We start from the raw sequence: 13,688 nt of genomic DNA, 5'->3' as shown, positions 1-13,688 counted from the left end.
TGGACTACCAAGCTGGGTACTTCTAAGAATATAAGATAATGCATCAGCATCAATAACAAACAGAGTACAGGCCAAGAGGCATCCTTGTCTTATAGATCTGCCCAAGGAGATAGGGTCAGATAGCTCACCATTAACTTCAATGACAGCATTTGAATCCTTAAAAATAATTTTAACCCAAGTGCACTAGTAAGGAGGAAACCCAAAGGCCTTCGACATTACAGCCATGAAACTCCATTCAATTTTATCATAAGCTTTTTCAAAATCCAACAAAATCATGGAGACATCTTGCTCAACTCTTTTGGCTCAATGCATAGCCTCCCAACTAGTCAGAATGTTATCTAAGATGTATCTCCCCTTGATAAAATCAGTTTGAGTCTTGGATATAGTGTTGTTAAGAATATCAGAGATTCTTCTAATCATAACTTTTGCAATGATTTTGTAGGAGGTATTTAATAGTGTTATTGGTCTCCAATTTTGAACCAAAGAGACATCTCTGGATTTGGGCAAGAGTTTGATAATCCCTCAACAATTTCTCCTGGAGTGCCAATTTCAAAAGCACCGTCATAAAGCTCGATCAATTCAGTGGAGATCCATTCTTTGTTGGCCTTATAAAATTCAGTAGGCAGGCCATCAAGTCCTGGGGACTTCCCATTGGCCATTGAGGCAATGGCTTCAATTTCTTTGAGTTCAACGCTTTTTCGAAGCAGAATGGATTTGGCTTTGGCTAACTTTTTTTAAGGAATGAGCTTAACACATAGATTCAACGCAGAGTTATTCATGTTGTCAACTTTAGAGGCGAAGAGGTTTTTATAGAACCACAGAAAGGTATTAAGGATTTCACTGGAATCTTTACTAAATCCATTCTCACTTTGAATTCCTTTAATTTCTTCTTTACTTTGCTTGGCTTTAATCAAATTAAAGAAATATCTTGTGCCTCTGTCTCTTCCTTAATCCATTTGGCCTTGGCTCTGACCTTTTGACCTTGCGCTTTGTAGTTTTGAACTTTCCTTAACTGAGATTTAGTGTATATGAGATTTTCAACCAGATTTTGATCATCTCCTTTGAATTGGAGATCTTTTTCAATGTTATTAAGTTCCCTTTGAAGATAATTTTCACTACAATTTCTATCAATAGCCTCTTTGGTTCCTATCAATTGAAACATTTTGCTCCAGACTTCTACTAATTGATCCTATTTACTTCTAGGATTACTCTTATCAGCACAAAATTTAGAGAGGACAGTGACAGTTCTAATGGCCTCAAGGGAGTCATCATCTTGCAGCAGATAAGTGTTAAGCTTGAAGGGATTCTTGCATTAACGAATATTGTCGTTCAAATTAACACCCTTAACTATTATGCAAGCCTGAAAGGGGGAATTGTTGGAGATACTTGCAGGCTGAATACAGACATGATTGTTTCCATTGGACTGATCAAAACCAAGCAAAGCAGAATTTAAGTAGAACAAATGCAGTTTGCGGTAAATTCTCTTCTTATTAGACTGTTTGTTACACCAATTATACCAAATGCTATTATACTCATTCTTCATTCTACAGAGAGGATCAACTATGTTAAGTTTTCTCTTCATCTTATTTGTAACAACCTCTTTTCCTGGGCCTTAGCTAACCACTAGCATATCATCGAAATACAGATACTGTTTCACATTCATGAGAAGATAGTTATAACAGTTATCTTACATGTGAAAGAGATTAACAATTACAATCAGTCCAATTGAATTATCATAACTAACAATGGAAGGCATCATCAATAAATCTAAATAGAGGATTTAAGTTTTCCATACCCTAAATTCCTAAATCAGAATCCACCTAGGGCAGCATTTGCAAAGCCCATGTTAGTCCACATATACCACTTAGGGCACAAATAGTTATACCATTGTATCATAATGACAAATACCATTTAGGGCATCAAATACCACTCTATCATCCCTTTTCTTTCCTATTGCTAACAGTGGCAATAATGTATGGTTAAAAGATACATTCATATTCATTATTCACATAAATGAAAGACATATATAACAACCATCTGGTAAGCCTATCTCATGCATGCAGATACATTTCATGTTCACTTGGAAAATCAACTAATTTAACTATTTTCAGAATACATTAAGAGGGAGTGGTTTCCGATATTAATCAATCTAACTTATCTTCAACTTGTAATTCCAAATTCAAGAAAATAAAATGCCTGTTACTAGCAGATAATTGAATGCATAACTTATCTCTGTCTTATGCATGTCCTGGCATCTAGTGGAGAGGAGAAGCATTGTCAAGGGCTTTACCTCCCAACTGCGGATCCTTGAATATCCCCACACAATCTCAATTGAGAAAGACCCTCCCTACCTTGGAATTAGGCTTGGGACACTACTGACCAATCATTGAGCAACTTGGAGCCAAAGTAACAAACCATCGCTTGACTTGACAATGAGAGTCCTTACACGGATTTTAATGAGCTAAGCCAAAGTAACAAACCATCGCTTGACTTGACAATGAGAGTCCTTACACGGATTTTAATGAGCTATCTTTATACTTGATTTAGATAATACTGATTATATTCTTTCTTTCATTGCAGGAATTCTTCCCACTCTTTTCTCCCCTTGGCTCGACCAAAAAGGTCCTCATTACTTGGGAGGAAATTTATATTACATCTTTGGATTTCATGACTTATTCCTTTGCCATACATCATGCTTTTATCAACGTATGGCATCATAAGACAATATGCTTTTAATTCTGTTTTTTTATCACATCAAGAGAGAGAGAGTCTTCCATCTCAAGGACATAATGACTATGCCCCTGTATGGTGCTCCTTTATTCTGATCATTTATATAAAAAATAAATACAACACAATATCACACTAGAAGAGTGTATTGATAAAACAAAAAAAAGAGATAATCATGGTTCCAAATGTGTTCAGCTTTGTACTTGTAGATAGGGGGTGAAACTTAATAGTAGAGCTGATAACAATCGGCACAAATAGGAATGATAAGACACAATAATTACAAAGGGATTCTCAAGGCATGAACTGATTTCCGAAATCAATCTGATGAATATTGAATGTGTAATACAACCTGGCACTAAAACTTCATAATAAACCGATGAATAATCATGGCTCAAGCTCTCGAGCTTCGCCTCTAGCAATATATCTTGGGTAATCCACTTTTATGTGTCCTCATATAAAACACTATACTGTGGTGAAACAATGTTTAGAGATGCTCGGAAATAATTTGCAGAGAGATAGAAGATAGAGAGTGAGACCTCCACGACATGATTATATTGCATAAATAAAACAAGTATCGGCCAAGATGGAATGACCTCCCGTGTTGGTTCAGTTAAACAAAGATTGAGGTAGCAAGAATGTTGCAAGACCATTCAAAATTTCAAAAAGAAATATCCATACAAAACATCATAGCTCAATGCCATAAGGTGGTGGATGCAAGATACAATAAGGTTGATTGCACAATTAAATTAATTATCATGCCCACAATATGGAAATATAAAAGCAAGGGAGGCAAAAATATGTCCATCACATGTCTTGGTATAATAATGTCACTTCCCATATAGTCATGCTTGCCCAAGTAATATGATATGTAGGTACATACATAAATACATATATGTATACGCTAGTGATAATTTCACACACACTCACACACACAAACACATATATACACACATACATATTTCAAACCCACACAAGTATGAGTATAAACGAGACGTTACTATACCGAGACATGATAGCTTGCAAGGGTTATAAAGATCAAAACACAATTAAGGTAATATTCTTACTTAAGTTCCTTATAATGTTTCTTTTTATTTTTTTATCTAAATAGCTCATGGTCATCCTTTGTTCTTCTTGCTTGTCTAGTTTCATCCTTGGGCATGGTGGTTTAGGACTCCCACCTATTTTCTCAATGGTAGGTGATCCCCCTGTACCCAACTCCTTTGGCAATGCTTCCGCCCTTCAACGTGCTCTCGCAAGGAATAAATTCTCCATGATAATGTCATATTCCTCAATATAACCATAATTACCATAACAATTATTATTCATAAACCATGATAACGGCTAGCCACCATTCACTTCCCATGATGAATAACCAACTTTCCAAGATTTCAAGCTAACAATATAATAGCATCATAAGGATTTACTAACATGTCATCTTCATATGAAATTATAACGATTAACATCTTACCATTTCACATGATCATTATTAATTTTACTTGTCAACTGACTTCTCATGAAACCTTAATGACTGTATGAACATTTTTAAATTGAGCCAAAAATCGGAAGTAACATTATTCCAAAAATAAAGTTCATTGCCTTTCCATCCATGTTTATTTCCTCCCACCTTATCGAGCTTGCATTCAAACATATTGAAATCACCAGTGAGAACCCAATAGGCATTAGGAAGGTTCTCTGAAAGCCAATCCCAAAGATTGGTTCTTTCTCTATAGTCATTAGGGGCATAAATGTTGCATAAGACAATGGTGTAATCTTGGAATTTAAAGGTGATCCAAATAGCTCTATGACAGGGAGAGACTCCTTTGCTAATAATTTTATTCTCCCATTGAGGTCCAATCAAGATTGCCACCCTGCCTTTGCCTCTATCATGACCAGAAAAGAAACTAGTAGCTCTATTCCAAACAAGCTTAGGAGTGTTAAAACACATGAAAACCTATGACTTTAATTTCTTGGAGGCAAATAAAGCCCTTTTTGTGGATCATGTTACACCAATTTCTAACCACATACTTTTTATTTGGCATTTCTAGTCCTCTAACATTCCAACTGTGTAGATTCAACTTCATGATTGATTTTGTTTGGGGTGGGGTTGCTGCATAATCTGTTGAAAGAAAAAGGAATGTCTGAACTTTTGGTTTTATTTTATTTTAAAAATAATTTTAGTGCTGTTAGATCTCTCATAATTCTTTCTTTTTTTCTTTCCAATCACTTCAATAAAGCCATCCTCATTTCCTTCCACAACATTGGCATTTGCAGTATTAGTGAGGGTCTTGGTGCAATTCTTCACAACATGGGGAGGGTGCCATTAGAGGTCATTGTCTTTTCAATAGACTTCATATTGCTATTCTTGTCTTGAATAGCCTTAGAGGCTAGATAGAGCAAGTTGTTGAGCATTTAAGATTGGGGCATTATCAGGATTAACCTTTTCTCTTTCAACATGCATTTGGGTAGGTTGACAAGCAAAGGGGTTTGGGGTTTCCAAACTACTAGGAGAACTAGCTGGTCTTACCTCAAACTCCTCTTCAAGTAAAGGGTTAGTAACAGAAACAAATTTGTTCAAGAGCTTATCTGTGGTTCCCTGTTAGCATTAATATTCATGGCCTGCTGATTAGCATTTGACACATTCTCTTTGGGAAGAGAATCACCCAAATCAGGGTTTGAGACGGGGAATTCTTTCTGGATATTCTTAAGAGAAGGGCAATCTTTCCTATTATGTCCATTAGCTTCACAATGAAAACAAGCCCCAAGATCTTCTGACTTCACCAAGTCCCAGCTTAAATATTCAGAGTCAAAATTATGTGAAATTCTTTTATGAAGAACATCTGGATTTAATGAAATAAAAAATCTAGCATTAAGATGAGGAAGAGTGACCTTAGGATCTTCAACTTGCAGAACAGCCCCGACAGGTTTTATGATTTATCATTGAAGGAATGAAGGGCCGAAATTCAGGGTTGACACTTTTCATTTCAACCCAGAAAGGTGAAGCACGGGAAACGAGATGGTCAGCCATATTCTTAGGAGACCATGGAATAGAATTTTCATTAAAATTAGGTAGATTTAAATATCCCTATTAAACAATGACAATTTGGTAATGTTCTCTTACTAAATCAACTTTCTTTCTGCAAGCATATTCTTCAAAATACTCTAGAAAACAGATCAAAGTGGAATTTGGCATCGATTATGACAACTCCAAAAGTCGTTTCAGATTTGATATCATTGTAATTCTGAAATCAAGGAAATCATGAACATTAGTAGAGGCTCTAGGTCATTGGGAAAATGTATCAAGGCAAAGCATTTCTCAGTGCAGATGCAAATGTTTAATGGCTAATCGCCAACCTTTCAACATTTGACAGGAGAGAGAAAGTTTAATAAACCCTTCTTGTATTAACCAGCAAAATTAAGTTTTGAAGAGAGGAATTTCGTCAAACAGTTGGTGTGCAATTCATAAAAATTTACTGGTGTTGTTGTACTACTAGTTCATTGACTATTAGCAATATTAATACACAACCCAGATTTAACTCACAGCAATAAAAATGATATTGAGTACAGTCCCACGTTATGACAGTGTGCAAAAACCATTATTCAAATTATGTGTGAGTACCATTTATCATACCAAGCTCCCAGTTTCACCTATGTTTAACCACCCGAATCAGTTAAGTAACCATAGTATACAATGGAGGGGAGAAGTAAAACCTGTGTATGCTGTGAAGTGGAATATGACTGCTGTGCAAGTGAGTTCGGAGTCCCTTCTATCTCCTGTGATTGCTCATGGCCTGAGCTCCTACAGATGCAATAGTAGTCCGCAGCATTCAATGTCTGCCCTGAAGGTTTATCCTCAACATGCTGTTTCTGCCGTGATTGGATGTGAGTACGTTGGTGTGAATGATCAGACCTGCTTCCAGTGCGAGTTCAAACTTCTGCGGCTCCTGCCACCACCTTGCCAGTTACCTCTGCTGCTGTTTATGTTCAACGTGGCTGATGTGAATCTCGTCTCCCACCTTACTGTATTTTAAAATCTTTACTATCTGCTGCAGTCTACCTGCAATCACGTGATCCCTGAATACTCCTAGTGCATACAAATGTATGCTTCCTTCACTCTATTTCAATGTGTGTCTGAAATATATAAATCTGCGGCCTGTACAATCTCAACAGAAATCATCCTCTAAGTTATGCGATGTATGGTACTTACTGTATAGAGCCGAGTTTTACTGTGATTTTGAGTTCCAATATCTGTACTTGAAATCTGAGATACAATCTTTCATGAGTAGTCGGGCCTACATCCAGCTCCTCTTTTCTCTCCCAAGCGGTTTCGTCCTCAATAGTGTCCAATCACATTAAAGCAACCGCTTTTATATTTAATAAGCTGTCCTATTTTCATCGTGACAGTCCCAATGCAAATGCTTTTCTTTTATAACCTCGAAGTGTGGAGAGATACAAACATCTTAGCAATGTGGGATAAAAGACTATTTCGTATTTTAATCACTTAAGTCATTTTGTCATAAAGTGACTTTTAAACAATAAAGTGCTTTATATTTCAGCTCAATAAAATATTGTGACTTTAACCTTAGGATTTCCCACTAAAAATCTCCTCAACTGAAACCAAAACTCCAGTGATTGGCTGGCATCCTAAATCACATGCCGTAAGCCTATCCGGATGGAAAGATAGACCAACTAGGCGCCATTATAGCTAGCGCGGTGAAGGGGACATTACAGAGAGAGAGAGAGAGAGAGCTGAGGGGATGACTATTCATTTCAAGGAAGACCAAAACTCTGATATGGACTGTGTGCTGTTACACTCATTTGTGATGTAGAATGCACTGTAGAAGACTATTGGCTACAGCACCTTCGATCTGGCTTTATCTGACTTGTATTTGTATTTTTCTTTTCTCCGCTGGTGCCAGCATGAGCAATATCCCTCTTCCTCTTGTCATCAAAGTAAATGCTATTTGGTCACTATTACCTGTTTTCTTCCTTCACTTCTTTCTCCAACCAAAACCAACTCTAGAACTCCAAGTTTTTTGGCTTTGGACTTTGGACACCATAACCCCCTGTGCAGCTCCAATTATTCTTTTAGGTCATTCTTGTTAAGTGAGAAGCCTACACAGCTAGAGTCCAATCTTCCTTCCCTGTCCATTTCAAATACTAATAGGAACCCTTCTAAGGACAATCAAACACATTTTAACACCTTATCTAGTCCTAATGAAACAACTTTTCATTTTCCTTTGACAAATAAAAAGTGAAATTACCTGCGACTTACCAAAGGTTATTGAATTCAAGATCAGTCAGCAAGGGTATGGCCATGAAGTTCTGAATCTGCTGCCATATAAACTGGAGGCTTTTAAAGGAAACCAAAGATCTACCATTGGTTACACAAGGAGGAAAGGTTCCATTTACTTTTTCATTTTTACTAAAGTATGCTTGACCAACTGATGCCATTGAGCATATCCTCTATGTTTAAGAATGAGAAGAAAGGGTGCTGCAATCATAATACTTCTAGCATTATTACATCCCCTAGTTGTCCCTTATTTCAAAGAATTTTGATGTCAATGAGAGTGCCAGCATGGGGAGCCATGAATTGCATGATTGGGTGGTATGCATGTGCGAGCAATAGGATGGACCTTGGACAATGATGTTCATATGTTATCATAACCTTACATTGTGATGCCAATAATGTCTGATATATGGAACATGCCGAATGATTGAGAGGGGGAAGGGGGGTGATTCAGCTAATCTAAAACACTTTTTACAAACTTTGTTAAACTGGTACACACATAAAACATTTGGATACTTAAATCTGATATCAACTTGAAAAATTGAAAAATAGCAAACTCCAGAATCCAGTTATAACATGGAATCCCAAGACGGGAAAAATCATGGAGAAACTAATTCTCATAAATATAAACACCGGATAAGGCGACTTCTACAAGGGCTCGCTATCAGTTTGCTCACTGTGGGTAGCCTCACTTTCAGTTGGGCTAACTGCCCTGATGCAAAAATATTTAAGAAAAGATTGTCAAATTGTGAATGAAAGAAGTTGCATCTGTATATGCATGAAACAGTTACAGCTAGTAGCACAGAAACGACTGATTGCAGCAGATCTGGTTAGAGATTTTCTGCCGGTACACACCAACCTTCTACAAAATTGAATGTTCTTCTCTCTGATTTCATAATAACCCTTCACACATCTTATTTCTGCCTCCGCACTTCACCACCAAGTATTCACTCTTCAAATCACACTCGCACCATACCACCTTCACCATATTCTCACACACATATCTTTGGATCTGAATAGATGTTCTAGATATATACATATCAATGAAACAAATACATATGTTGGCCTAAGCTACAAAAGATGTTACAATATAGTTCAACATTCTAGCATTGGACCTAAAAGATAGGTCATTCATACGAGAACTACATACCACGCTACCATGGGACCTAAAGATAGGTCATTTATAAGATAAGCACATTTCATGTCACACATTCTGAAAGAGAAGTATTATGGGGCTGATGGGAATGTCACAATGAAGACCATGTCTTGATCTACAAAAACTCTGAACCAACCGGTGGATAGAGCCAGATAGAATTTGTCCAAAACCTGAATACAATTGTTATACTAAAAACCTCTGATTTACTGCATGAATGTCCAGTTAGCAGGGATACCCGGAAATACTCTGAAACACAGCAGCCAATTATATCCATCCAAAGCTTCATATTTTTTGTGCTCATTGAATACCATAGATGTATCAAAAAGTTATATTATCATAACCAGTACAGGGACATCCATCCACACAGTTCATTATTAACATAAGTTACATAGAATAGATCTGATCTGCATAATAACACAACCAACAACCAACTGGTACAGACATTCAACCTGTACAAGGGTTTCGACATCAATGACAACAATCCCAACATTTCAACCATGCTCTTAACATGATGACGTTAAGGGTTTTCATCAGTCTGTATCTTCTTATTTTCTATATTGAGCATTCCAACTTCTGTGTTACTTTTAACAGCTATTTGGAAAACTATCAGGCCAGTATATTTTTCAATATCCCCATGTGTTGAAATACTGTTGCTTGTAATGACTGTTGGGCGCTTTTGGTAATTTGTTTAAGCTAAGGGAGTTTGTTACCTTACATTTCAGAATATATATAATTCATAAAAAAATATGAAAAATATGAATGATTATGTTGCTGTATACCTGCTGGCCATTTTAACAAAACAATCAGAAGTCAAATAAATGTCTCATGAGATTGAGGCAGGCAATACAATGTGAAATAGATTATGTGTTGTTGAGTCACTATGTCCACACTTTAAGTGGCATGCAAGGATTGCAGCAATAATTTTCATACCCGCAAGTAAATTGTTAAACATATAATGATTTTATTGTTTGTTGACACCATGCTGTGGTTCATATCCAATGTCATGACCCAGAGATATAGCGATGATTGCAGGATAGCATTTAAAGACATTCTTATGCAATTCCCTCTATTTTCTTGGAAGTCAAGAAGAAAAGAACGTAAGAGGGAGAGCGCAAATTTTATTGACAGCTGAAACAAACTCTTATCAATATTAAAGGAGAGACATTTCATCTATCTGGATGCTCTCTACCTGCATGTTTTTTCTTTCAAATCCTACACGCATGCTATGAGAAATGTGCATAATGCATAAAATAAGTATTTAACATTGTTTAAGTAAATATTGGTGGTAACAATTCTGATATTCATTGAATTTGTTCCCATGCAACAGTGTCGATAGAACGACTTTATAAAATCCATGAGTAATAGGGCTGAAAAGTACTTTAAGGAAATTATTATCTGTGTCAGTCTGCATTTCTTTGTCCACACTCACATACCTGTACTGTGGTCCGGCTTTCATAAAGCATGCAATAATATGAAAGTGATTTATGTAGCTGCTGTATGCACCACATGAATAAAGAATCTGAAGGTTTTGGGCTTAGCCTGCGGACCTGCTGTCAAGAGGAAAAAGTGTTTTGACAGATCTCTGAAGACTAAAGCATAATTATTTTTCTCCAACATAATTAGTGCACCTAGGAAAGGGATGTCATTAGCTGGTTTGATTTTTACCATGAACTATAAACTAAGTTACCATTTCGGATGTGGGAAATTTTTTATATTTTTGGGTACGGATGTGTTTGGAAACGTGTGTGTGTGTCTATGCAAAGAATTTAAGAAACTTATAAATACAAGAACTCAGAGTTTGAAATACACAAAAATACATCATTTGATAGTATCATAATACATATGATACTTCAGCAGTGATCAAGATTCAAGATATTTCATATGTCAATTAATTAGTTCAAACTTCAAATTAAAACTTGATAGGCACAAATATTCATGTTCTAGACTCCATGTCCAAACTGCAAAATAAAAAACAGAGTTCATGATTCAATGTCATTGTTCACTAATCAGAATCATATGGATTCTCAAAAAAATCTGGGTCCTCCTCATCTCCATCCGCTGCAAGGTTAATATCATTTGAACCAAGAAAGGTTCCACTTGTGCTAGATGCAAACAAAATGAGAACAGTGAACCCAGCTGAAAACAAAATGGAGATTGAATGGTTGAAAGGCTTCTATTAGGGCCACATTAGGGTTTGGGACAAAAAAATATAATAAAATGTGTAAATAAGCACGTCTTAAATGGTTTTTAAGTGAAATTTGCATTTTTTTTGACTTTTTCTGTGTGGATGCTGACAGAAGCTCCTGGGTGCTACCAGGATGCCACTCACAGGCACCCTGAGTCCGGATGACTGACATAGGCATCTGCCTGCATCCGGGTGCCTGCGAGTGGCATCCGGATGAAACCCATAGGGCTTCCGTCTATATCCATGCTTCCGTACATATCCACTTCCGGCTCCAGACATTTCCAGCAAATATTGGTATCCAAGTCTATAAATGTTTTGAAAGACTTCGTACAGTTGAAAAGTTGTTCTAAGTCTGCCCTTCTGTGCTGCCATAACAGATTGATGCCATCTATGGATCTAGGCAACTTTGTTGGTGTTAATGAAAAAGTTTACTGCTTTTTCTTCAAACTTCAAAGATATTTTGTTGAGCTTTGTCACAACTAGGTATAGACATATCATTGCTACATTCTGGTTGATTGAAAAGTTTGCTTTAAGATGTGAAGAAACTTGTTTTTGCAATATCCTATTTTGCTGTCCTTGTCACTGGAGAAATTGGATATGAAATAGGATATAATGGAAACTTACAAACATATCTAAGTCTAAAAATTCAATTTTCTTACCTTTTACACAAAATGAATTGAATCCTTATCATAAGAGGATGTTTAAGCTTTTATGCTAGATGTGCCACCAAATGATAGATGGATCATTCCCTTGTATTCAGAGTTAGTTGCAGTGGAATGTTCTTGTGTAGTTTCAGCTGATCATAAGAAGCTTGACAAATGGGTACATAGAGAAGAAAATTGTACAAGCATTTCAAAGAGCAATAGATATTAAATCTGTAACTTGGAAGAAGAGAGCTGCTGTAGAGAATAATTATTCTTTGTTTAATGTCTGACACATCTGTCAAATAACAATTTTATCTTGACAATGGCTCCCAAGTTGTGCCCAAAATGTTGAGATGTATTAGTTCTTTTCATACAGTGCATCCTCAAACGCTTCAAAAGCCTAAAACAAAAATTAAAGTTGATAATATTATTCAAATATTATACTCAATATTTCAAACATGATTTGTTCATCTTAACAAATAAAAATTAGCATAAAGCTCATATTTCATACATGACAGGTTGGCAAATTAATATAAGGTTGGCTTTACTCTGCCGTGTTCCAATTTCAATAATTGGTTCACTTACATTTTATTATTTTTAATTTTACTATGTATATTTATTTCATTATGTTATTATGTGAATGTAGAATGTTTTATTAAACACATACCATGTATTACATAATAAATAATCTTTGTTAATGATCTTTATTGTATTTTGCAGTATTCAAAAGGACCCTACAGATAGGATGTCATCTTTGGACCTCTTGGTAAGGAGATCTGGCCTTTTTTGTACGCATGCATTTATTTTTATTTTTGAAAACACAGTTTATGGGGGAAGTTAGTTATTACAGTCTGTAAGGAACATGACAATTGTTTTGGTAATTTTTTTGCCGACCTTTTGATTTTTGTCTAAGCTAATTATCTGGGATTGTCTGCAGAGTCATCCATTCATCAAGAAATTTGAGGACAGGGACATTGATCTGGCAATTTTGATCCGTAGTTTAGATCCTCCTGTGTAATTATTTTCGCATCATGAGAAAATGATTTACACAATGAAGCATATTTTTCCTAATCCAGGATTATTTGGAACTGTATTGAAGTCATCTTAATAAGTAGCATCTTGTCATGTAAGTGTTGTAAGAGGACAAGACTGCCAAATAACCACTTGGAAGAAATGTCATATGTTCTGAAATGATATGTAGTCAATTTGTACATTTGAGTTGCTGTCTGTCATGTATTTTGTGGCTTTACAAGACATTTGGGGATAAAATGGGCATGAATTTTCCTCGGGAGAAAAATTCAAAAATCATGTTGGGTAGAACCATCAAATATATATCACCGGAGGATATTTGTGTAGTGCCTGTGGCTTCCCCAATATACAGAGAAGTAATAGCAGCACTGGAACTTGACGTTGTATAGATCTGGAGCATAAGGTTATCCTTTCAGATGGTTAAAGTTAGATAACTTTTGCGTAAAATCTTTGTTATTGTGAGGTGAGGGGAGGGGCAATTGAGCTAGTGATCTTGAATATAAGGTTTGGCTTTTAAATGGTTAGTGTTAGGAAAGCTACATGCAGAAATGCCTTCCTAATGCCAATTTACAGGGCAAATAGAAAAGATTTCAAATCTACTTCAAAACATTGAGATGCGTAAGAAAAACAAGAACATAGAAAAAAAAATGCACACCAGAT

General features: G+C 36.1%; 1 protein-coding gene across 1 annotated transcript in view; it reads left to right on the top strand.

Annotated features, from left to right (window-relative positions):
* The window catches only part of LOC149552239 (mitogen-activated protein kinase kinase 6-like), a 134,514-nt gene extending 121,039 nt beyond the window's left edge, over positions 1–13,475 (top strand). Inside the window, exons 7-8 of the mRNA XM_089787761.1 lie at positions 12,720–12,765; positions 12,937–13,475. Coding sequence (XP_089643887.1) covers positions 12,720–12,765; positions 12,937–13,017 — 127 coding nt within the window. The 3' untranslated portion in view covers positions 13,018–13,475. The remainder of the gene's footprint in view (positions 1–12,719; positions 12,766–12,936) is intronic.
* The last annotated feature ends 213 nt before the right edge of the window (positions 13,476–13,688 follow it).

The sequence above is a fragment of the Cupressus sempervirens genome, chromosome 6 (assembly GCF_028749045.1).
Source record: "Cupressus sempervirens isolate cs-2001-9-10 chromosome 6, ASM2874904v1, whole genome shotgun sequence".
Taxonomy (NCBI): Eukaryota; Viridiplantae; Streptophyta; class Pinopsida; order Cupressales; family Cupressaceae; genus Cupressus; species Cupressus sempervirens.
The sequence above is the reverse complement of the archived record's forward strand: the minus strand, read 5'-3'. Positions and strand labels throughout refer to the sequence as shown.